Raw genomic sequence first — 25,536 nt, forward strand, 5'->3', positions numbered from 1 at the left:
TACTATAGGTCAGTCAATTTTAAGTATCGCTAAATGTACATAAATGGATCGATGGTATATTGCGCAGGAAGAAAGATATATCTAGTAAAATTATTTCAAATGAAATATTATTTTTCATTAAATTATGAAACAATTTATGAGAAAAGAATCAAAAAACATAGAGTATACATATTTAAATATATAATTAAAATTTAATTTCTTAAAATATATCCCTTATTTTCGTACGAAACAATATCACTGACATTACATACAAACTAATAAATAATAAACTTTGTAAATGCTTCTTTTTATCTAAATCTTTTTAATACAGTCAAAATAGTATTATATAGAAGCGTTCTCGCATCTCTACCCCACAAATAATCAATGTGATTAAATTTTGAGTATTCTATTTTTTGTGTCTCTATAACATTTGGTAGTCTATCAACAAGTTTCTTCACATCTGCAGGATCGGTCAAAAAATCATTTTCGCTATAAAATATAACAATTGGTGTTTTAACTCTTTCAAGATCATATTTTGGTGGTTGTGTTGATCCATATATTTTTAGGTTTTCAGGCGCTCCATAATCAAATTTACGAAACGACCCTGTTAAAATAAATAACAATATATAAATAATAATTAATTACAATAACGCAATAATAGTTGCTATTTTTTACACGATTATAGTAATATATTTAAATATATTTTTTATAAAATAGATTTTCAAACTCTTCCAAAGATAACTAATGAAAATAGCTGTACAAAGTGTTAACAAACTTGTAAGATCTCTTTGCAGAATTAATTTTTCAAGTTGTTATACAAAAATAAGTCGCTTCCGAGAAATGAACAGTTAAAATTGACACATGTTAATGCACGTTCACACACAAATCGATGAGGGTACTGTTACAAATATAATATAGTAGATGAAGTAAAAAGTTCTGAGCGTTTTTCTCTTTATTTCGACGATGAAATTAACGAAGTTAGAATATTTGCATTTAGATCAAATATGCACCGTTTTGTTCGATAACTCTTGTCGATTTTAAAGGCAATTTCATAATTCCGCGATTGAAGAAGTTCTCGTCCCTATTGGTAAAAAACTTGACCAGCTCATTTTCACAAGCTTCTCTTGAGGCCAGTTTTTTATCATCAAGAAAATTTTGCAAATGCTTGATAAGATGATAATCGCTTGATGCCAGGTCTGGGCTATACGGCGGGTGCGATATATCCTCTCATCCAAGCTTTCGGAGCTTCTGGCGCGTCGTTAAAGATGTGTGCGGCCTGGCGTTGTCTTGATGGAACACATCCTTCCTATTGGCCAATTCTGGACGCTTCTCGTCGATCGCCTGTTTCAATCTGGTCAGTTGTTAACAGTATAGGTCCGAATTGAGTGATGGGAACAGTTCATAGTGGAGGATTCCCTTCCAATCCCACCAAACTGTGTTTGGTAAAGTAAAACCTTGGTCGTTAATCCAGGCTTGGCGGCTCATCGCGCTTGGACCATGATCTTTTTCGCCTGTTGTTCTCGTATGTGACTCATTTTTCATCCCTAGTCACCATCCGCTTCAAAAATGGATCGATTTTGTTACGCTTCAGCAAAGAATCGCAGGCATCAATTCGCTTCAAAAGGTTCTTTCGCGTTAATTCGTGTTTCATCCATACATCGAGCTTCTTCTTGAAACTATCCTTATGCAAATGGTTCCAAACGGTTTTCTGGCTAATCTTCAGTTCCTGGGCAATGGAATAAGTGTCTGCATGTCGGTCTGACTCGACGATTTCCATGATTTTATCAACATTTTCAACGATTGGCCTACCAGAGCGTTTCTCATCTTCGACGTCCATATTACCAGAACGGAAGCGTTGAAACTACCGCTTTGCTGTTGCATTCGATATTGTATTGGGTCCATAAACATCATAGAATGTATCGAATTTTTTCTTTTTTTACCTCCATTTTGGAACGCTCTAACACACAACTGGATCAACTAAACATAAAATTGTCAGAGAACTTTTTTTAAAGCGTTATGCCGCCTTTAAGTCGCAGTATAGAATGACAAGATGCAACGTATACATCGTGAGATATGGCTCACTAAAGCCATCTAACGAAAAACGCTCAAAACTTTTTACTTCACCTATTATGATATATTTTTGTATTAGTTTTTCAGTATTAGTTACTTTGCATTATTATTTTTCCATACATTATAATTATACTCTTTTGTACTTTATGAATTTCATACATGTTATCCGATATATCAGTAATTTGTAATAATATATTTACACATAATACATATGAATGGTATGAAGCAATGGTAACGCGCCTCTTGACGGCTATAAATTAGTCGATTGTAATTTGTTTATATTCCATTCTACTACTACATTGTACTACCTTGTGTTATATTCTGATTTGTTTATTCCTATAGTAAGCATTCAATTTTCAATTGTATTACTATCAATTCTTTACCCTACTAAAGATTGATAATGTCAACGATTTTGAAAAGTATAATACATTAAAACAGTAAAACTACTATTAATAAATTTTATCAATATAAACAAGGAATTTGTTTGAAAACTTCAAGGACCTCTAAACAATTCTCCACACCTTATTCTTTGTCCTTGAAGAATCAAAACAAGTCAACAATTTGTTTTAGAAAATCCAAAACTTCACGTTGCTGGGGTACGAGATCAACATCCTCTGCCCTATAATGGGAGAGGGAAAGCTACGTTCTTCGGAGGAACTAGCGGACCTGACCAATTAGTTTGTTAAACTGTGGCTCATGAAGGGGAAACTGACTATAGTCAATAAGTGACTTCGGTGAAGAATACCGCCCCCTATCCAGACAGTGTGCTCGACTGAGTTTGAGTTTTGATTTAGGACGTTTTTGGGAACGATATGAAGCGGTTGTTTTCTATTTTTTCGAAAGCAGAAGCTAGACAGGATAGCAGTTGTCTCTTAATGCCAATGGAATTTCCCTCTGCCCTTCCGAGTCGTGCAAAACGGATTACCGTAGAGGTTTTAATGGATGATCAAAGGGATCGGTTTGGAAGTAGCGCTCCATAAGACCGAAGTGCTGATCTGATCCGGTCTGGTGAGACCAGTGTCAAGGATTAAGACGCAAACGAAATATCGAAACCGAAGTGGTTGGACAAAGGTCTTGGTAGCCTCATCTATCGAACAGTGCAAGTGCTGTCCGGGCATGGTTGCTTTGAACAATACCTACATGGTATTAAGAAGGAAGTGACGGCATGTTGTTGATGCTGGTTCGGCAACCAAGACACGGGGCAGCACACCTTAGAAGTGTGCTTAACATGGGTTGATGAGTGGTAAGCATTACGCTCGGCAGTGAGAAGAAGTGGAAAACTGTGGACTCCTTTTGTGAACTGGTCATGTTATAAAAGGAACCCACGAGAAGAGAGCATGGGGACGGGTGTCGTGGAAGGAAGCCGTACTCCCAATTTGCTCACTACACGCCACTCACCTCTGAATGACAAGAAGGGTCTAAGATGTTTTGGTCCGAGGCGAACAAGGTACTTAGGCTCATCCCGTATAGGTTTCGGCAATTGGTGGAGTGATGTTTCTTTCCGCCCCGGTGCTGGCGTGTGTGCATGTGGGTGTACGTGTGCGTTTGCGTGTGTATACGTGCATGTGTGTACACTTAGGTGTGCCGTGTCGTAGCGGGGAGGTTGCTCAATCTTCTATCTTTCTTTCGCCGGGGCGCAATCAGGGAAACCACAAGCGACTGTAAGTTTGGGCCTCACGTTTGCTTATCGTACAACTCTTTGTATGTTCACTGCCATGACGGGAAGATGGGCGATGGCTGGACGTAACCCACCCCGTACATTAACGGACTTGAGCTAAATACCATAATAAGTATTTCTACTTGCAGCAAACCTACTGCAATTGGTTGTGCATAAGTCAAAAACTCTTCTAAGTATTTTAAATCATTCTTATTGAATATGTTATCAATTTTCATAGCTCTGAATAACTAAAAGCATTTCGACTTAATATTTAAAATTTGATTTATAGGATTAGGACACTTTGACTTATTTAAAAATGACTCATGTTTTAAAACACCAACAGAAAAAAGTAAACATTTGATTAATATAAGTTTGTATAGCTTATTTTACAGCAGTTTGTCAATAATATAAACAACCATTTTTATAGTTGTAATGCCACTAAACAAATTTTTTAGAACTAAACACTATACCATATTGTTTAATATGCACACTACTTATGGGTTTTTTCATCAGATCATCACTTAGTTTTCTTATGGACATATTGGTGGAAGCCGTTTCAGTTTCAATTTCGTGTGAATTCTGAGGACGCTTTCTTTTTCATGGTTTGTTTACTTCCATAAATAATTTGTTTTAAAGGCTAAAAACATCTTGCACCTTATTTTTAAGATTTCAAACTACTATAAAACTACTTTAAGACAACAGAAATTCAATTTTTTCAAAATTTCAAAGTGTCCTAACTTCTTAAGAAATAATACGAACTTTATTCTTGTATTGCAAGGACGATACCGTGTATGATCCAATATAATTTATAATTTCGGCAGTTTCCTGGTCTCTCTTCATAAATTGAATTTTTGCACGTGAATACGGAATACGTTTTCCGAGATTTCCAAAACTTTGATTGCAACACAAAGATTTAAAGTATGAGCATAACTCTTTGATTGATAGCTCGTAATAATTTCTTCAATTCTATCATCAAAAACTATTTTTGTCTCTTAAACTGTCTGTATCCGATTCAATTTTGAAATCCTCTTTCATATCGTGTACACTCTGCAAACCTATATGTTTGTGTTCTACACAGTACACTTTAAAAGTTTTGTTGAAATTTGACCCATTGTCTGTAGTTGTCACTACGATTTTATTATTGAATATTGTAAATTCTGCATAAATATCGTATAATAATTACGCAATTCTATCATCAGAGTGTTACAAAGTCTTCGGCACGCCAAGGCTACAGATTTTCGTTTACAATTATTAGTCTGTGTAAAATATGTAATAATTCCAAGAAAACTTCATTTTTACAGAGGCTGAGTTGTCCGGCCTGAAGGAGAAGGTAATCTGGGCCGGACCGTCGTCATGAACATTTGCAATGTTTGGCCCTACGATTGGAGAGAAGAGTCAATGCCTTGAGCCGGTTCCTCTCCAATCTGTGGGGTCCAAACAGTCGGATTCACCATCTCGACACTGGGCATCATTGATGACCTTATATGGAACCGCTTATCCATACTGCGTCGAATCCATAAGCGGCTAGCATTGAAAGTCGCCTACGATTATTGTACCGTCTCTTATGGAGTGCCGATCGTTGTGTCGGAATTTCCTCTGCTAGATCTGTTCACGAGCTCGTAAGTAGCTTACTATAACAGCCACTACGTGTGCCACAAGCGAGGGGAGATCTGGATTAGATCGTTGAGGTTGAAGTTCTCAAACGTCTGGACTGCCAGTTCATGCTGTTGCAGTGGCAGCGGACTGTCAACGCTATCCGGCTACTCTTGCTGAAATAGTTGGACAGAGGTTTCGGTGGCCTCACCTATCGGATGGTGTAGATATGCTCTCCAGGCATAATTGCTTTGGGCCGTACTTGCCTCATATTAAGAAGAAAGCAACAGTATGTTGCTGGCACTGTTCTGGCGACCAAGACAAGACGCAGCACACAATGGAAGTGTGCGCTTAGGCGAGTGACCGCCGTGTGCTAATGGGTGTAATTGAGTGGGACTTTTCGTTGCCGGTCGTGGTAACGGCTACACTTCAACTAGATGGGCGTGGCCTCGGAGGCCGTCTCGGAGGCTTGAGATTGCAGAGCGAGGTGCGAGCTCGCCGTCAAGAGTCGTGAAAGGAGTCATTTCGCGCCCCTGCTTCCTGACCTGCCTCCCAAAAATATAAGACCAAGATCACTCTGACGGTGAACGGTGAATGAGCCATCCTCCCATCTTCATGCCGCCAGGAACAGCCGTCAGGACAGCGGTTGATATTGGAACATACGGGCTTTCGTGCGGCCCCTCAACTGCGCCGCCGGGTATCCTGATGCTGTGATATGAGGAGGAGAGTGATAAACGTCTCCCTTCCAACGAAGAAACGGGACGTATGTGGATATCTTGTTATATGAGGAGAGTGGAGAGGGGTGGGCATCGGATGTTATGCTCTTTGCAGTTACCGGTTTCCCCCCAAAATCGTGCGAGTATGGTCACTGTGGGGATTTTAGTGAGTAGGCTTCGCATCCAGCATCTCCGAGTGCGGGGAATCCCATACAATTCTCAAGCAGGCTCTAACTTCTTCTTTGGAAGATTTTGTCCATGTAAAACTAAAGGTAGTATGAAACATTTGTACAATATGAGAGTGATCCAAGTTTATTAAATCGTGTTATATGGAAGTCGTATTATAACGTTTGACAGATATCTGAATAAGAAGAGGTAAGTATGATAAATTTATAGATGTTTAAATTAGGAAATGAAACGAGGGAAGGAAGATGGATTAAAAAGAAGATGAGTGATTAAGTTCTGACTGATGAATAGATTAAGTTATATCGGTATCCTTGTAATAATATTTGAAAGAAAACAATAAGTTTTATATAATTACCTGATAAAATGTTTTGACTGTAATGAATAATTTGTTTCGCAGAGGCGCCAGCTGGGAAATGTCCTATAATTAATGGCAGCATAGACTTGTCTAGTTGATCACTACCAAATCCAGCAATTAAGTAGAACCAATATACACAGAAACCTTTAGTTAGACTGCCTGGAGCATTTCGTATTATTGTACTTAAGGCTCGTGCCTGTAATCTATTGCGGGGGAACCACTGATGTACATTGCAATAAGAGGATCCCCACTGAAACATGCTCATTATACAAGTGTCCATTAAAGATATAAGAGAATCTCTTGACCAGAGGTGGATTTAGTTTCCTATACTGTCCAAGTTTACAACTTTATATATAAAATACATTTATTCATTTACATTTTGAATGAAGATAGAGAAACAAAAATAGATTTGAATTTCATATCCTTTAAACGAATGAATCTAAACTCCAAATATTTGGATCGTACCAATGGATATTTGTCTGTTGGTCTGTATGAAAAAATATTTCCAGAGTGTATTGTATCCAACATCAAACATGACAATGGTTCACCTATGGTTCCGGGTTGTTTCTCAATGATTGAAGTACAAGATTTAATCTGTTGGACTTACAATTAGTAATCTCCCGCCTAATATTGTTACTAAGATAAGCACGTTGGTACTATTTGCCCATGTATGCATTCGTGAAATAAATCGTTGCTTTTTATTGTATCGTTCGACGAAATACACAGTTGTTGCTATAAATGTGAAACTAATGTCCATGATAAATGTGAAAAGTTTAGTCCCACTATTAAGGGGAGTCTCCCTTGAAACTAGTCAAGCGATTAATGTGACACTTCACAATGTTCGAGAGTTGACTACAATGTTATAATACATTATTAATATTACTGGTGTTTTGTTAATGAAAATACTATTATTACATTTGTCAGATCTTTTTGATTAAAATGTGACCAAACAGGATATAATTTAGATCATGTTTATTGATTTAGCGAACGATCAATGCAAAAGTAACCAGGTCTTACAAATATGTTCATAAAGGTTTCGTGAAAAAAATCCAAAAATTAAAAAAGTGTAATTGTATTAATGTTGCAAGCGATCAAGTGGCCTTTAAACTTCAGCATTTGCCTCTTTCATAGAGAGTGCTTTATAAACGTGAATTATGGTACCAAGACTTTCACACATATCGAGAAAATACTGTACATGATATATTAGTACAATAGGAAGACAAATTACGTCTCCCATTCTGTCCATGCTGCCTTCCCTCACTCCATACATATGAAATTCAACTTATTTTTCTGGCTACGCTGATCACAAATAAAGTAATAACAAAAAAGAGTTTACAGGCGTTGTGAACAGCGAAAGTAAAGAAAAAATAGAAAGAATAAATGAAGAGAAGAATTTCTAGATAGATCTAGAATTGGTAGATTTATCTTCAGTAATTATTGGGAATACGATTTACAGGTCCAATTTCAATGACCTTGAATTATATAATCAAGGTTAATACATTGAACAATTTTTCTCTATACATTTAACTGCCGAACAGTCTTAGTTTCCGTAATATTCGCAAAAATCTATCGTAAACATTACGTTGAATTCTGCTTATATGTACGGACTGTTGTTTCTACAGATTGTTAATAAAAATGTGGAACCTTCTTGGAGGGTAGATTCTAGAGATCAAAAGCAACGCCGGATGACGGTTGTCTTCTGTTTGTATAAACATACCACGGCAAGGGGACCTTACGGTAATGGATATTGTTTTTAAGACAGTAATAAGTGTAAATTATAGTACAAACCTAGTATCAAAACACCCTACTAGGTTTCTTCAATTTTTTGCCTCTGAATTAACTTATATGAATGTAGATCAAGAATATTTGGATAAACAATGCAGAACTAAAGACACTTTCCTTTTATGTAAACAAACACAACCAATACACGACAGAAGGTCTAAACATGATTGTGCAGCTAAAATAATGAGTATAGATAACACGATAAAATTATGTCAATTTTCTGTGTACAAAATAGAAGAAATAACGTTTATACCATTACAAACCGAAAACCAATATATTGCAATACCAGCGAAACCAATGAAATCAACCGTATTTAAAAACAAGGAACATGAATTTGTAAAGCTAAAACAAACACCATTATTGCGCTCAGACACCAAGTGTGATATATTATATGGAAATAACCACATGAATATAGGAGGAAATTCAATCAATATAACGTACGAAATTAAAATCAAGACAATTCCTATAGGAAATGATACGAATTTAGACTTACTGTTAAATATTCTTGAGAACACACCAAAAATTTTTAGTAACATAAATAGTTATTTCGATACATTAGATCAAATAACTGATAAAACTGACCAATTACAGTATTCACATAGAATTGAAAATCTTAAATCCTGGGGAATAACTACCCTCCAATTAATAGGATACATTTCACTAGCAATAATGGGTCTGTTAATTGCTAATAAACTAGGACTAGGAAAATGTTTGTCAACGAAACTCTGTGTTAATATATTATGCTGTAAAATCAAGCGAAATCAACATGGTACACAATCCAACACAATTCAAACACCATCGACTACTATAGCTACAGCACCTGCAATTAATATTATACACCAATATCAGAACCAAGCAAATCAAGCGTTTCATTTGAAGATGAATTTCCGCCAACCATCACTCTGGAACCAAGAAGAGCAAGATTCCACAAATCCATCTTGAAGAGAAGACTTAATGGACTAAGTTCAATCTAAGAAGGGAAGAGTGTAACCCTACCAAACCACTGATAACATTCCTTTTCGTACACGTTCCCATAACAACTCATGAGACTCTTTCCGTTTCCATAATGACGCACGAACGACACTCCTTACATAACGCAGGACACTCAGAACAAGGGAATGAACAGATATAAAAACCCGACCCATAGGAGACAATTCAGTCTTGACCTGTGATTCGATCCACACGAATCTATGACCGACGGTACGGTAATTGTAATTAAAGTGTAATACAAGGAAAACATTGGCGCACAGCCGCCAATGGGGGTACTACCGGCCGTACACGTCACTCCTGCTCCTGCCTTTGCCACCTGCGACGTTGACTATGCCGGAACCTTCCTGGTCGTGGACTGCGGACGATACCGTACCAGCAGAAAGGCCTACCTGTGCCTGTTTGTATGTTTTGTGACCAAGACAGTGCACCTCGAACTGGCCACGGACCTAACCATCGAATCGATCCTCAAATGCTTGCGTCGATTTATTTCACGCCGCGGTAGGTGTCGTGCCGTATATTCCGACAATGGCACGAACTTCATTGGCGCGCAAAATGAGTTAAGGGCATTGAGTTCGTTACTGGCCTCCCGCGTGCACAACGACAGGATTATCGGCGCATTGGCTCAGGAACAGATTGAGTGGCATCTGATTCCTTCCCATGCACAACGCAGAAAAAACACTTGGGCTACTCTTACTAGCCGAAATCATAATTACGGACATTAGAGAAAACGTCGACGACCTACAAGAGACAATTACTTTAGGGAAACACGGCATTATACGACAGGAAATCATTGACTCGTCACAATTCATGGACGCTTACGAAAAAATTCTAAAGATACACCTAATTGTATCGCACATATCACCCGAACTGCATAACTTTCAGACATTAATCAACATCAGCCAGCTTAAAATCTACCTGGCCAATCAAAAAATCATCTACTCAATTATTATCCCCATATTAGAAGAAAGCGAATGAACGCATACTAAACTATATACTATCCCATATAAAAAAGGATCCACCTTTGTAGCCCCCTTACTCAAATGCGAACACTTACTAAAAGCACCAGGACAATTCATACCAATCGACACCACCTACCTAGACCATTACTGTAAACCCACCAGTCTTGCGAAAATCTGTGAACACACCCAATCCACACAAAACATTAACACTTCGGAATGCACCGATCACAACAAATGCTTGTTAACCGTTTTTAAAATCCGAGAACTCACTTTCCTACCAATGTACGCGCCTAACGCATATATCATCATACTGGAACACACCGTCACGATTACTTCACTTTGTAACTAAGAAGAACAATTCATAATCAATCAACCCATCAAACTTACCAGCAACGAAGATTGCACTTTTCTATACAACAATAATGTAATGAAAGTTGGAGGTACCACATACTCAGTTAATACAACAATCCAAAACTATACCCTTGGAAGGGATTCAACTCAGTTAGAATTGGACAAACTTAAAACACTACCTATAGTACCCAGAGTAACTCCAAATTTCAAAGCGTACACAAATAGCTTAGACAATATAGAATCACAACTCAGCGATATCTCCCACGAACATAGAATTAAATCATCCAGACAAGTATCGGTCTCAATCATAACGTATTTGGGGTACGGAACACTAATTACCGCCGTCTTATTCATCCTATATAAATATAGAATCTTCTCGCTCTTAGGACGCCATATACTACCGAACATTTGTATAAAAATTTGCTGTCAAGAGAACATTCAAACAAATAGCCCTCAACAATACAAAGACTGTTATACCATACCGTAATCATGCTACGATACCTACCGCATTGCGTTCTTAAGATTAATCATTGTTCCCATGCGAGCCGATTCATAGAAGACAGATAACGTAAGGCAGCCAAAACACTTCTTGGATCAGCCTACGCGACTCCCCGTGTGAACCCCATGCTGCGATCGAACTCTTCTTTGTCAACGAACGATATAAAGACCCGTCGAAGACCCCGAGAGTCACTTCTCTAAGTCATGTCTAAGTGCTAACTACGTCCGTGAAATTCTTGTCAGTCGATCTATTTCAATAAAACCTCAGTAAAGTGCCAAGGGATCGTTGAATTCTACACGAGTGTTCCTTCAGCCCTTCCTTCCTGCATAACAGTACGATACTCAAAACCTTCAAACAACGACGAACCGCAGACTTCATGGACCATCATCCCGCAGACCCACGAGCCACCGCAGAGACGAAAAATCGTTCGATTCCTGGAAACTAATCGAATCTAATGACGGGGGTGTGAGGACCACTGAGCACGCCGATAAGACCAACGCGAAGCCTAAACACCGGGATCACCGATGATTTTCTCAAAAGAGAAAATTCCTTAAGAATGAAATGGGCTAGAACGGCGGTACGAGACCTTTCCGAGCCTTCTCAATGATACTTTACGGAGAGAACATATATATGTCTTCGTATGTGCTTTCGTTATAAAGTAGAGCTCGATCACCAGACAAAGAGTAGACAAAGCTGATATAGGATTTATATCCGAGGTGCAGCACGTCCTTTCTTTTAAAAAGGATGTGCGAACTACAGAACTCAATATCTAAAGGCAGTGATCGAGGACTACCTCTGGAACAAGTGGATAAAGTCCCCCCCTGCTGTGGAATCTCGGGTACGATACCGTTCTGCAGTACGAAAGCCTCCTGGATGGCGTCAGCCTGACGTGTTTCACCGACGACACGTTGGTGCTGACGGTCTGAGATGAGAGGGAGAGTGTTATTCCACGCGCAGAGGACGATGCCCAGCGCGTCGTCGAACACATTAAGGGGATCGAGTTGCAGATAGCGCTCCACAAAACCGAGGTGCTAGCGATACATGCACCTTGGACGGAGACCCTCTTCCCCCAATCCGTATGGGTGAATCAACACTAAGGTGAAGTTCTACATGAGATATCTGGAGCTGATCTTTGACAGCCGCTGGTGTTTCGAGGGACATTTCTAGTTGCTGGCTCTGCGTTTGGAGGAGATAGTCAGTGTTCTGAGCCGACTTCTCTCAAACTTGCGGGGTTTAAGCAATCGGGTTCGCCGCCTCTAACCGGCATGGTCCAGTTGGTGGATAGCGCCACGGGTCGCTTGCAGCTATAGGACCATGTCCTACGGAGTGACAACCGTCCTGTTGGAGCCTCTACCACTGAATCTGCTCGCAGGTTCGCACGCGGTTTTCTACGAGAGTTGAATGAGAGTCCGCGAGCGGAGGGAAATCCTGGCGAAGTGAAAACTCTCAAACCCCAGGTCCGGCGGTCCATGCTGCTACAGTGGTAGCAGCAGCTGGTCCAACCTACGTGGGGCCAGCAAACCTTCGGACCTGTTCAGCCACTCCCGCTGAAGTGGCTGGGCAGAGGCTTTCGTACGCTCACCTACTACACGGTGCAGGTGCTGTCCGGCCACGATTGCTTCGGGCAATCGGTGGTACCTGCGTTGTATAAAGAAGGAGGTGACGTCGTGCTACTAACACTGTCCCGCGAATGGGGACACGGCGCAGCACACACTCGAGGTGTGCCCTGCCTGGGCGTGTGAGCACCGTATCCTGGTCGGTGTGATAGGGGGAGATGTCTTGTTGCTATCAAAAAAAAATACAATAGAACAGAATTTAAAAAATTAACAAAAATAAATATAATACACAACATACCTTTTTAGATGAAGACTTCTTATAGAAACTAAAACTCTACATTCTAGAAAACTTGAAACAAATAGTATTCGATAAATATCACTTCATTCATTACTGCGACAGAAAAGTAACCCAATAATTAATCAGCAGCAGGTATTTTTGGTCTACTACGAAACTCGACATAATTGAATAATGCAAAACCTACATCCAACAGATTTCATTATCCCAAAACAAACCTATGAAACAGACACATCGAATTTCATCCCAATATTAGAAAAATCGCCCTCTAAGCGTTTAGAAAGATTGAAGAAGCTTCTCTAAAGAGAATCTATATGAAGTACATTACAAAGATTATTCATGATGTTAAAATTTATTTTATGCAAAAATAGATATATTTTATACCATATAAATAATCGTCTTTTTATTGCCAGTCGGAAAAATAATATTCTTAAAAATATTGAATGGTGAAAAATTTGAACCAAATCAGTGAAATTATACGAACACCCCTTGTAATCATTTTTGAATTTGTAACACTGAATTAGAGTAAACATTTTAAAATTTTTCAATATTCACGTTGATGTAAAAGAAAGTTAGAATTTTTTTTAAAAAACTCTTTCAAAAAATAGTTTTGTTTAAAAATATCAAACTGTAAAAACCAATACGACCAAAATGTTTGCACTTGTAACGGATCTTCGCGTAATATAGTATGAGTATAATAAATAATAACATAGTAAACGCTTAAATCGCACTATTCAATACTTTTTAAGAAAATTATCTTTAAAGTTTCCGTATTTTTTTAATAAACGATATCTTAAAGTATATACGAAGAACAATTACACAGAAAACTAACACAACAAGAACGTTTCCGAGTATAAACCCCAAGGATGTGAGTTCAAATTTTCAAGAATCAATTAATTTCTTTTTTTCCCTATACATATACATATTTTCATCGTTTTCGATTATTTCTTCTTATATGATTACTTAATTACGTTGATGATTTATAATTATATGCGTATTATATACAAATTTGCAGTGAAACTATTACATGCACTTTAAATAAATCAATTTCATACATTAAAATGAAAATATGATCAAATATAAACAATATATTATGAATAATATTCATAAAATTTTATTAGAAAAATATTAAAAAATTTACTGGATTATATGGTAGCTAGATAACTTTTTGGGTGGTATTTGTCATAGAAACAAAAGAAGCATTCATGGCAAATTAATATATATATATATATATATATATATATATATAATTACAAATCATAAACATCATTGTGTAATCGCATAAAACAAAAAAGCAATTAAAAACGATGAAAATGTGTATATACAAATAGAAAGAGAGAAAAAATCGCCAATCTTATGAACATTCAAATTATCAATCCTATAAATCGGCAGTCGGAAACGTTACTGCTGTGTCAATCTCCTATGTAGATATTCTCATATACCTTAAGATACCGGCTATGTGAAAAAAGTGAAAACTAATAATTTTTTTGAAAAATATAGAATAGTACGATCTATGCATTTACTATCTATTATTACTCATTACATTCACTAACTATGTACAAAATTTGAACTAAATTGGTGACCCACATTACGCAAACACCACTTGTGAGAGTATTGTAACAATATAACATATGTCCAGGGCCCCAGTGAATTTTATTTACTTTATCTAAGGATTACAATAACATACGTGCCTTTATTTAATGTAAGATCCTATTACTTAAATATAAAATCGTCAGAACTAAAAAATATATTATTATACCGAATAATTGACTGATGTCGTACACCATAATGAATCAATAAAAAAATAGTCTTTAATTAAATAACAAAAGTCTTTCCAAATGTAATTTTAATGTACAGTAAAACAATGTCTTAATCACTTTCTTATATGCACATTTGCTTAATAATTTGTGTTAATATAATCATACGTATAATACTAATCCAATTCATCCACCTCTGATCATAATTAAAGACTATTGCATATATTTATAAACACACCTCCATTAAACCATAAAAGTGCACAAAGAATTTCAGCAAAGGACTCCTCTGATTTGAAAGGAATGCTATTGGAGCCAGACTAACCATTCCTTTAATCTTCCAGTTATATTCAGATTTTTCACTAGCCATTACATAGAATGCAGTTGTACCTTGACTGTAACCCACATAGTAGAGCTCAGTATATCCAGTTTGCTCTAAGATGTAGTCTATTGTTGCTGGTAAGTCATAATAGCCAACTTCATGCCAGCTAAAATATTAGTGTAACTGTTTAATCAAGAGTTAAAATGCTTTGATAAGCCCGATTAAACACATCAATAAAAAACAACCAAATATAATTAAGATAATTTCAAACAATACTTCGATTGCTTTACAGCTTTGCTTTATGGTTAAATGTAAAATCTATGAATAACTTTTTTTTGTTTGAAGATATGAAAAAATATCAAATATATAATTTGCGTGATTTTAACATATTGCGTACGGTGCTTTGGTTGCCCAACTTACTTACAGGACCCGCACATTTTTATGTTCAATGCCCGTAACATCACTTATTATTTAATTTAATTCTATCTATAACAATGTACTTTTTCTTTCCGTATGTATTAATTTACTTCTGTACACTAATAAGCTTTTTCCGTTTACGGACATAAATAATAATTCTTCGTTTCAGTTTTTAATCCAAGATCATTTTATAATCATTTTCAACTGCAAATATAAGCTTGTATGATTTATAAGGAGCATAATAGCTGTGCTTCAAGAATTTTAATGATAAAATGAATTTTATGCAGAAATGAATCCACAAATCTAATGATATCGTCATTTAGTCTAATGATTATTTTATAAAGTATTTCATTTAAATAGGCATTTTTTATAAATAATTGAGATTTGAGCTATAAAAGTTATAAATTTTTATTTTTTCGTAAAAAATGTATTGAGTAAATACATAGAGCAACTGCTTCGTAAGCAAAATGTTTCAAATTTAAATCCCTGTGATCTTAGATTGTTTTTTTTTAACTTTAATAATACGTATACAAAGTGTCTATAACACCTGTCCACCCCTTTTAAAATGGAGGGAAGTAAGTGGTTTCTATGGAAAAACAAAAAAATTTGTAACCAATTAGGATATGTTTCATTGAATGGTAGTAATTTCAACTCTTGATATCAATCGGACATAGGTTACTTATTCCCAAAGACGAGTTTTATAAATGGAACATGGCTTCTCCCCAACCTGCGGAGTCGAAACACCTGGGTTCGCCGCTTTTACACCGGCATAGTCCATTCGATGATTTTGTATGGAGCCCCAGTTTGGACAGTTGACTTCTTTTTTACGTGGGGAAAATCTTCCAAAGACTCTCCGACACCTTGATGTGGAATCGAGAATAGTGAGGGATTCCCCGTGCCCGAAAATACCAAGTACGGAATTTACCCACAAAAATCCCCATGGTAACCATACTCGCACGATTTCGGGGAGACACTGGGAACTGCTAGTGTGAGTTATATGTCTAAAAAGAGTCGCAACTACCTTATTGTCGGTCGCTTCCATCCTCCAGAGGAGCAGGGATGCAAGGCAACCGGCTCGCATAACTCTTAACACCCCTGGCAGTAAGAGGTTTCCTAATTACCACTATTAGGACATGGTACTTACACGCTCAAGCAGTGCATACCTTCAGGTTATGCTGCGCTGTGTTTTGATCGCCGGGACAATACCAGCAGCGCGTGGTCAATACCTTTCCTATATGATGCAGGTACTGTCCAAAGCAACCATGCCCGGATTAAACAACATTCGGTAGGTGAAGCTACCGAAACCTCTGTCCAGCCAACTCTCTAGCAAAAAAAAACGGACAGCTCGCCATAGTCCACTAATCAACGGTGAACTAGCCCAGCCGCAGGTGCCACTACAACAGTATAAACTACCGGACCTGGCGCTTGAGAACTTCATCCTTGCATCCTTCCAGGACCTCCCCTTGCTCGCTAGTCTCACTGAAAACTGTAATTCTAAGTGTTACCCGGACATAGTTACTTTAGACGGTACCTACATTACTTCAAGAAGAAAACGACGGCTCATTGTTAACACTATCTCGGCGACCAGAATATGATGCAGCACACCCTAGAGGTGTACCCTGCATGAGCGGATGAGTGCCGTGTCCTGATAAGGAAATTAGGAAACACCTTTCACACTGTCGAGTGTGATGAACGTTATGCTTAACGGTGAGAGGAATTGAAGGATTGTGGCCTCCTTCTGTGGACTAATCACGTTGCTTTTAGAACGATAAGGAGAAGCCAAAGTTGCTTAGGCGCGAAGAGATTAAGGTGCTTTAGTCTCTTTCACACAAATCCCGGCAACCAGGAGCGCGAGTGGGAGAGAGAGAGAGTCTTTCCATTCCGATGCATGAGTGCGCGCGAATGAGTGAGTGTGTATGCGTGGCTACGGTGTAGCGGGGGAAAGAAAGAATTACTCATTTTTGAGAAATGTTTCGGAGGTTATAACTTTTGACTGAGACAAAATGTCGATTTGTTTCTTCCGAGAAAATATCACAAAAGAATCAAATTTTCCAAAGATGTACCATCTTACATTTTTTCTATTTGTTTAATCATATTTTTATGCATGTTTTAGTTTTTATGTTCAATTGACATTCAAATAGTACAAACAGTGTATTTTTGCTAAATACGCACCTTAGATATAGACTATTATTTGTTCAAAATCCACTATATACATATCATTAAACTATGTATCTGTACTATATTTTGCTATATTCTATTTAAAAAATACATCAATTTCAACAAACTTAAAAACAGCATGCAACTGTATATATGCAAATATTTTTTTATGTGCTCACACACTTTATTCGTTGTCATTTTCTTCATTTTAATCTTCAAATATTGGTCGTGGATGTCGAAAATGTTTGTTCAAAAATTCAGATGAAATGGAAGGTTTGTTTAATATCAGCCAAAACTTACGTCCCATCTAATGACCAATACGTGAGCACAATAACCTACAGTTCTCGCTCCGTTTCGACATTGCTAATAATAAGCTAGAAATGTTTCGGAGACGATAGATGTCGTAAAACTGGCATCTGCATGGGTAGGTGCCGGTTTTACAACGTCAACAAGAATAAAAATTGTATATATATCTTGTGCATAGTATCTTGATTGTAGCTTACTTTCAATTAAAAGAAGAGATTAGATATTTATATTATACTTTACGAAATCTGTCATATATTCTTTGCTCATCAAAAATTCATATTCTCCCACAAACAGATGATCCACAATATATGATCTCAGATTTTGTAATAAAATTTCGTGTTGGATGATGTACAACCTGGTACATATCAGTGTCTACTCCCGAAATATAGATGTTCCGAAAATTTCAAGGGTACCTCCAATTCTTTAAACGAAATTATATATTTCGTTACATATCGGTAGATGCGTCTCTTTATTTTCTATAGAAAAGTATTGGGATACTTTGGTTGAAAATTGATTATCTTATTGATTATATTTGTACAGTGGAAAAGTTCTTGATATACAAAATCGAGTTATTGCAAATCTTGCAAATACTAGTTAACAAGAACTGATACGGCCGAGTATAACGATTGGAAACTTGAACATGAAAAAACCTGACTTATCAATCATGAATGGTCTGCAGGAAAAATGAACGTTAACGCAATAAAACAATATTTATGAGATCACAAGAACGTTATGGGGTTATTGACTCAAATTACATTATGGACAGTGACTCTATATGATCAAAATATTCAAATAAATAAAAGAGAATGCATTGGTCATATTCAAAGACGTATGAGTGTAAGACTCTGTCAATGTGGAAAGAAAAATAAAGGTCTCTGACCTTTAAGGTGAAAAATAAAAATCACCATGTATAAGCTGCAATGTATTTTTCAACAAATTTATACATTTTATATTTTTAAACATAGATGTATGTATATCAGTGCCATTCAACATAAAAGCCCAGTTCACATTTTTCTATCACCTGTTTCTTTCCCCCTTACAGAATATCTATGTTATTAAAGAGACTGTCATCTGTGTCATAAGGAGCTTATAGGCTCGATGCAAACGAGCGACTTTTTACCACATTATCGAATGTTTGTTTTTATTATTTTCAATTGAAAAAATAAGGAAAAACATACTATCGTATGGTGAAAGTCGCTTATCTGTATCGAACCATATATGCTACTAATGACATATGTACAATGTCACATTCAAGCGAGAGTGGGAGAATCCCAGAAGTTTCATAAGACTTGATGCACATCAATTGTAATCCTTGGTAAATAAAAGTGCATGAAATTTAGTTGCTCTGTGCACTACACTTTCTCATGACCCTTTTTTACAAAAAAAAATTAAAATTAAAGACTATTGTATTTCCAATCTCAAATATTTATAGAAAATGCCTATTGGAACAAAATATTCTATAAAATATCATCATTTGACCTTTGAATTCATCTCTCCAAATGTTAAAATTCCTGAGAACACAGCTGTTCTACATAAAAAAAAAAATAAATGACCTTTAAAACTTCAAAATTGTTGATCTTGAAAAAAAAATTATTTAAGTGCCTTTTTTAGGTACTGCACCCTATCTAAAAAAGGAAGAGAAATTCAAATAGTACATGTAAAAAAAAATTAAATGGTGCAACACTAATAGATACATTAATTTTGTATCCAATTTTGTATCCATTCATTATATCGTACATGAAGTCTGTTCCATAAAATCAAAAACCCTTTAATAACTTCGACTTTAAAATAGTTTTGCAATAGAGAAATAGTTTATAAAAATTGTTAAATCCATCAAGAGTAAAATCAAAATAGAAAAAAAGTAACTGTTTTTAAAAAATTAAATATAAGTTTAATAAATCATACATACAACAGATAAAAAGACAATAATGTATTATTACACACACAAGTACTCACAAAACATATACTACAATGTGATCAGAACTTTGATTTTGAAAATGAAGAGTGATTGATAATGAAAGGTCTGATCAATAAAGTTATTTTTAAAATCTTTTCACATATTCAAAAATGAAAGTGTTAATAACAAAGTTGATTATAGCAATTAATGATAATTATGTACCATAATCATTGCACTGCTTGAATCTATTTTAAATTAATGTTTTGCTCTTTATATATATATAGTCATAATACATGGTCTACGTTTAAACATGATCAATTAAGGAATTTTAACACTTGTCTAAACAATTTTTAATATTTTTCATTATCAATCATTGGTTATTAATTTCTAATGTTAAAATAGAGTAGAATTATTAACCCAGTAATTAATATAATGAATTTTTTATGCACTGTTATCAATCTTATACTTACTTTTATTTATTTGCATTCTACTATTCAATGATTGCAATTTTAAAATTTAATTTACCTGAAATCCCAAAATTCTCTGTCCCTGGTTGTATACTGTCTATGTTTTTTGGAATATGCATTACCTCTTGCATTTCCCAACCAAACATCATAACAATTATCACATAAGGCATACGCTAGAGCCTTTTTTGGACCCAAAAGTACCCAATCAGCTGAACTTGATAGCAGTCCATGAAGTATAAGGATTGGTATTCGAGCCTTTGTATTTTGTGTAAATTCATAATTTGCATACTGAATATTGAATATTTATTTTATTTTAATTTTAATATAAATTTGATTGAATTATTATTTAATGTAATTTGCACATCTTAAACATATTATTATAACAGACTTTACAGTCAAGCCATAAAGAATGTTTATACGAAAATCAGATTTAAACATTATTTCATTACATTGCATAATTTATTGTACTAATAAAAGGTATTATAAAAGAAGAAATAACAAGTTAATTGTTGAGCATAATAATACATGTCTCTCAATGGGTTAATATAAGAGCTTATACAGAAAATGTGCACTATAAACCATGATACAATAACTTTTAATAGAGAAAGTCAAATTATATGCATAATTAATTTAAAGATTACTTTTGTAACTTTGGCATCTTTATTAAAAAATAATACCATCATAATTACTTTACCTCTGATGCCCTTCCGTCACTCAGGATTTTTACATTATCTACACTCAGGTCACAGCATGAATTTTCATCTGCTTTTGGAGGGAGAACTCGATGTACATCTAAGCAATATCCATCCTCCGTCCAAATGTGATGGGTTTCTGATATATAACCATGAACCTTAATTAGTTCTGGCTACAAAACAAGTAAGTTTATTATTATTAATAACGAAATAACGGTATAATAAATTTGCATTTTTTTATACATTAAGTATTTTCTATTTTTCCTGATTAGAACAAAATGAATAATATATTTAAACATCTTATTTTAAGTACATGAAAGTTCCGAAGTAAATACGCCATACAATAATTGTAAAATACAAATAAATTTTTAAGTGTCATAAAATAATTTAAGTGGAATAAGTTATACAAAAAATTTTAAAGGAAGCATCATTAATGATGCAGTATGTTTTTAAATAAATATAAAGTAACTTTAATACTACTTACGACTGTAATTATAAAGAAAGAGTAATAAAAGAAAAAAAGAACGGAACTCACTGTTGTCATATGAATTTCATCCTGATTGGTTACTGCGGTCATTATACGGAGAACTAACGAATGAAGCTGATTTCTGTGATGAAAAAATAAGTCTACTTTCACCAAGAATCACTTGTTTTTTTCTCGTATTATTCTTCTTTATCTTTAATTTTGTTTTTTTGCAAATATTGATTAGACAAGGAGTTAAAAATTTGTTGAAATTTTAAACGCGGTATTCCACAAGCGTTAGGAGACAGAAATATTGAAAGATTCGTACGATTTAATTCTTCGAGATATTACTCTGCACAAATGAATCTTCTTACGCTTACACAGCATACCGTGCTAGACTACATCAGGGTTGCTAGATTACTAGATTAAGTTTAAACAAACAGTAAAAGAATAATCAGAAAAGAATCAAACCACTGGCTAGGTATAAAATGAGTATAAATTAAACATATATTAGTCCCCATATTAATTGTGTTATCATTTATTAGTTACTTTAACTCTGGGGATAAATTTAAATAGAAATTGTAACTTAATTATGAACATAAACTATATAAATCTGACAAACTATATAATACGTAAACAAGATTATATTAAAGAAAAATAAAGTAGAAGTAAATATTCTATAACAAAATGTCTTTAAAAAATCCTTAAATTTTAACATGTTTTATGCATTTTATATATAATCTTACTATTATATCGGAACTACTCTTTTTAGACAGATATTGAAAAAACGTACAATCAAGAATTAACATATTACAATCACTCTGAACATTTTGATTAATTAATGATGAAGATTTTATCATCTCTAAAGTATTAATTTTAATATTATCAGATATTATTCTCAATGCTGTTAGAAATGAAATGAATTTTGGCTAAGTTAGGATGAAGAATAATATTTAAATGAAAATTTAATAGGAAAATTATTTAGCAATTAGCCTTATGTGTACCGTTAAACAATCACTGGAAACACGATTAACATTTCACTTATGTACATTTCACACATTTATTGATCAAGAGCTTGAAAATTACTAGAGAAAATATATACAGATTTTGAGAACATTGTATTGTGTCCCCATTACTGCTAATGGTCTATATCTTTGTATGTTTATAATTCTTCACATGAAATTCATTGAAGAGAAATGAAGGCACTATTCTTGAAAAAGTATAAACATGAAAATTATGTATGTTTATCTGACTGTCGTAATGTGTTACAATATTTAGACATTACAACTTTCAAACTACCATAATTACATAGAAAATAGAGATATCGAAAGTGTTCGAATATTCAAGTAATTCTAAATTCTAACTAAACCAAAATTGTTCGAAGAGAACCGAACAATCTTGAATGGAACCAAATATGATTTTTTCGAAGCGTTTAGTTTATTTCGAAAAATTCGGTTTCTTTCGAACCGTTTGATTTTTTCAAAATTCAAAATAGCATACGTACGTATCTTTTAGTCCATGATCATATAAATGATCAATGCATGAGACAAATGCAACAATGTAATCTTTTTATTATTGATTATTTTAGGAAGCTTTTACAGTTTAATATATTAATAACATTTTTTTATTTAAATAATGTATAATTATGATATTTGGGAAATTATTTAGAAAAGATGTTGGCACGGGGGGGAGTCTCACCGATTTCAATGATTTTTAAATATGTTGTAGAAATCATCATTTTGAGTAACTTTTTCCTATACATGTAACCATCACTCGGCCATAATTTCTGAGATTTTCACAAAACTATTGCTACTACTAAAATGGATGTCGTCTATAGTTACATATATGGCCGTGGCAGCATATGCATAAACGTTGTATTCCCGATTGCTACAATTTCTATGAACACATCACGGCGGCCAGCAATAGTCGCGTATACCAGGTACACTTAAAACCTCAAATTGGGTAGCCGACCACTTCACAGCGACCAGAATAAGAAATCTAACCCGAACCTTATTCGAACCTAACTATTCTATTCAGTAATTAATTTAATGGATTGGATTTGTATTAAGTTTGGATTGGTTTATCCGATTAAATTAGTTACTAGGTAGAACAGCCAATGGTTATAAATACAGGTGTATGTACCACATCTTTGGGTATAACGTGGAAACACTACATCTTCCAACTACCGTCAAATTTCGACATGGCCACCCTGCAAGAATAAGAGTAATAGAAAGGGAACCATGTGAGAACAAAACCTGAAAGTTGCCTTTCCACTTGATGGATATTATTTGAATTTAATTGGTTGAATTGACCGGGTCTTTTCACACATGCGTGCCTAAAATGATTAGTGAAGTGTTTTGATCTAGAGAAATAGGGTACCGTTGGCTCCCTGTTTTACGCTTTCTCAAAATAATCGAAAGTTTTGGAAAAGTCAATAAAGAAATAAAATTATATGTATATGCAAATTTAAACATGAAATTTTACATATTCATCTATGAAGAAATGAAGTGAGGTTTAAAGTATTATTTAAATAGAATGTTAGTGTAACTCAAAACTAAAATTTTATCTACGTTCTAGGACCTGCCAAAACTGATTTCTACAACGTTGATATACATGTACAATTTTCATTGCGCAGGCTGCGCATGCGTAGAAAAACCCGGTCCATGTAACGAATTATTTAACAACTCTTAGTACAACTGATAGTTCTTGATAGGTATTATTTATCTATAAGCCTGAGTGTAACTATTGCTACTACAGTCCTTACCAGGTGTATCAATGCAAAATAAAACATACAATAAACTTATGGAGTATGGAATTTAATGACAATTAAGTTAATTTCGTTTAGGGATCGGTGTACTTTTACATTGTAAAATAGTATTACAGTGTATACAATATACTTTAGAATCATTCATTATATATATAAAAAAAAATTCAACATGGTACTTCTAACGAGAATGTCACATAAGACAAACAGAATCTCATATCATTATCACAATGTTTTTGTAATATGTTTGTTGATATTTACATTATTGATTATTTTAATTGCAACATATCATATTTTTAAATTTGGAAATACACAAAAACGTTCTGTACATAATGCAATATCTCTTAATGATTTAACTTCTTTACATATACAAACATTGCATGCAAATTCTTTAATGGTCGATACCACAAATTTTTCTTGTACATATTTTGGTTGTTTTAATGTTTATCGCTGTGGTAGTCAAGGAAATAAGCTTCTTGTATATGTTTATCCACCAAAAATGTATGTAGATGCCTCAGAAAGACCTATAACAAGTCAAATGACAAAAGAATTTTATCTAGTTTTAAGTACTATTATTTCAAGTAAATTTTATACGCCGAATCCATATGAGGCTTGTATCTTCATTCCTTCCATTGATACATTAAATCAAAACAGATTAAAGTTACATGAAGTTTCACAAGCTCTAAAGACATTGCCATTGTAAGTTTTGTTTTATTTTATACAATATTGTGCTTAAAAAATAATATATGATATATTTGTTTTATTTCTTCATTTTCAGCTGGAATAATGGAGAAAATCATCTTATATTTAATATGGTACCTGGGAATGTGCCTGATTATAATACAATAATTGATGTACCCATTGGAAAAGCAATGATTGCAGGTGCGGGAATGTCATCGTTAACTCACAGATTTGGTTTTGACATTAGTTTACCAGTATATAGTACTCTTATAAACAACCTTAAATCGAATTTTAATGATACAAGGTAATATGTATAACATTCTTTTAGTCATGAATGAAATCTTATTTTACTACTTATATTTTTTAGGATATGGTTAGTTATTTCATCTCAAATTAATATTAATTCTGCTTTTGAACAAGATTTAGTGGAAATTAAATCTATATCACCAAAAGATATTTTAATATTAGGTCCATGTTTACATTATAATTCGATGAATACTACAGTTCGTTGTGCAGGAGAAGATGTTTATAAATATCCTAATATACTTCAAGTATGTAGTGTGTGATTTTTATATTGTTTTATTATTATTAATAGGAGAACTTTTTAGTAAAACAAAAATAAGAAACT

General features: G+C 34.6%; 5 protein-coding genes across 11 annotated transcripts in view; 2 read left to right on the forward strand and 3 right to left on the reverse strand.

Moving 5' to 3' along the window:
* On the reverse strand, positions 1-23,611 carry LOC143146250 (lipase 3). 6 transcript variants are annotated; one of them, XR_012991867.1, is made up of 9 exons: positions 21,792-21,942; positions 21,536-21,608; positions 21,003-21,173; positions 20,367-20,596; positions 14,984-15,230; positions 6,557-6,806; positions 6,135-6,281; positions 3,448-6,007; positions 453-583 (listed from the first exon to the last, which is right to left on the reverse strand). XR_012991867.1 is itself a non-coding variant. In XM_076310363.1 (8 exons), exons 2-8 carry the CDS (start codon positions 21,848-21,850, stop codon positions 288-290), a joined length of 1,326 nt encoding a protein of 441 aa, XP_076166478.1. In that variant the 5' UTR covers positions 21,851-21,883; positions 23,162-23,611; the 3' UTR covers positions 5-287. The 6 variants fall into 6 exon arrangements, 4 of the variants coding, with proteins under 4 accessions (XP_076166479.1, XP_076166478.1, XP_076166477.1 ...); XM_076310363.1 differs by lacking the exons at positions 3,448-6,007; positions 6,135-6,281 and adding an exon at positions 23,162-23,611 and having other exon boundaries at positions 5-583; positions 21,792-21,883; XR_012991866.1 differs by having other exon boundaries at positions 3,448-6,281.
* Positions 591-3,440, reverse strand: LOC143146255 (histone-lysine N-methyltransferase SETMAR-like). The gene has a single exon (XM_076310374.1). It carries the CDS (start codon positions 1,814-1,816, stop codon positions 1,511-1,513), a length of 306 nt encoding a protein of 101 aa, XP_076166489.1. The 5' UTR covers positions 1,817-3,440; the 3' UTR covers positions 591-1,510.
* On the forward strand, positions 9,587-11,415 carry LOC143146252 (uncharacterized). The gene has a single exon (XM_076310371.1). It carries the CDS (start codon positions 9,595-9,597, stop codon positions 10,048-10,050), a length of 456 nt encoding a protein of 151 aa, XP_076166486.1. The 5' UTR covers positions 9,587-9,594; the 3' UTR covers positions 10,051-11,415.
* On the reverse strand, positions 15,705-17,809 carry LOC143146254 (uncharacterized). The gene is made up of 2 exons (XM_076310373.1): positions 16,626-17,809; positions 15,705-16,482 (listed from the first exon to the last, which is right to left on the reverse strand). Exons 1-2 carry the CDS (start codon positions 16,640-16,642, stop codon positions 16,161-16,163), a joined length of 339 nt encoding a protein of 112 aa, XP_076166488.1. The 5' UTR covers positions 16,643-17,809; the 3' UTR covers positions 15,705-16,160.
* Positions 23,439-25,536, forward strand: part of Sotv (exostosin glycosyltransferase sotv) — a 4,669-nt gene continuing 2,571 nt past the window's right edge. Inside the window, exons 1-4 of one of the 2 annotated variants that reach the window (XR_012991865.1) lie at positions 23,439-23,970; positions 24,041-24,926; positions 25,006-25,212; positions 25,276-25,459. Coding sequence is in view for 1 of the 2 variants with exons in the window: in XM_076310361.1 (XP_076166476.1) it covers positions 24,400-24,926; positions 25,006-25,212; positions 25,276-25,459 (918 nt within the window). In the remaining variant the exon portion in view is untranslated. The remainder of the gene's footprint in view (positions 23,971-24,040; positions 24,927-25,005; positions 25,213-25,275; positions 25,460-25,536) is intronic. The other variant, XM_076310361.1, reaches the window with a different exon arrangement.

This window comes from Ptiloglossa arizonensis, chromosome 4, assembly GCF_051014685.1.
Source record: "Ptiloglossa arizonensis isolate GNS036 chromosome 4, iyPtiAriz1_principal, whole genome shotgun sequence".
NCBI classification, from domain to species: domain Eukaryota; kingdom Metazoa; phylum Arthropoda; class Insecta; order Hymenoptera; family Colletidae; genus Ptiloglossa; species Ptiloglossa arizonensis.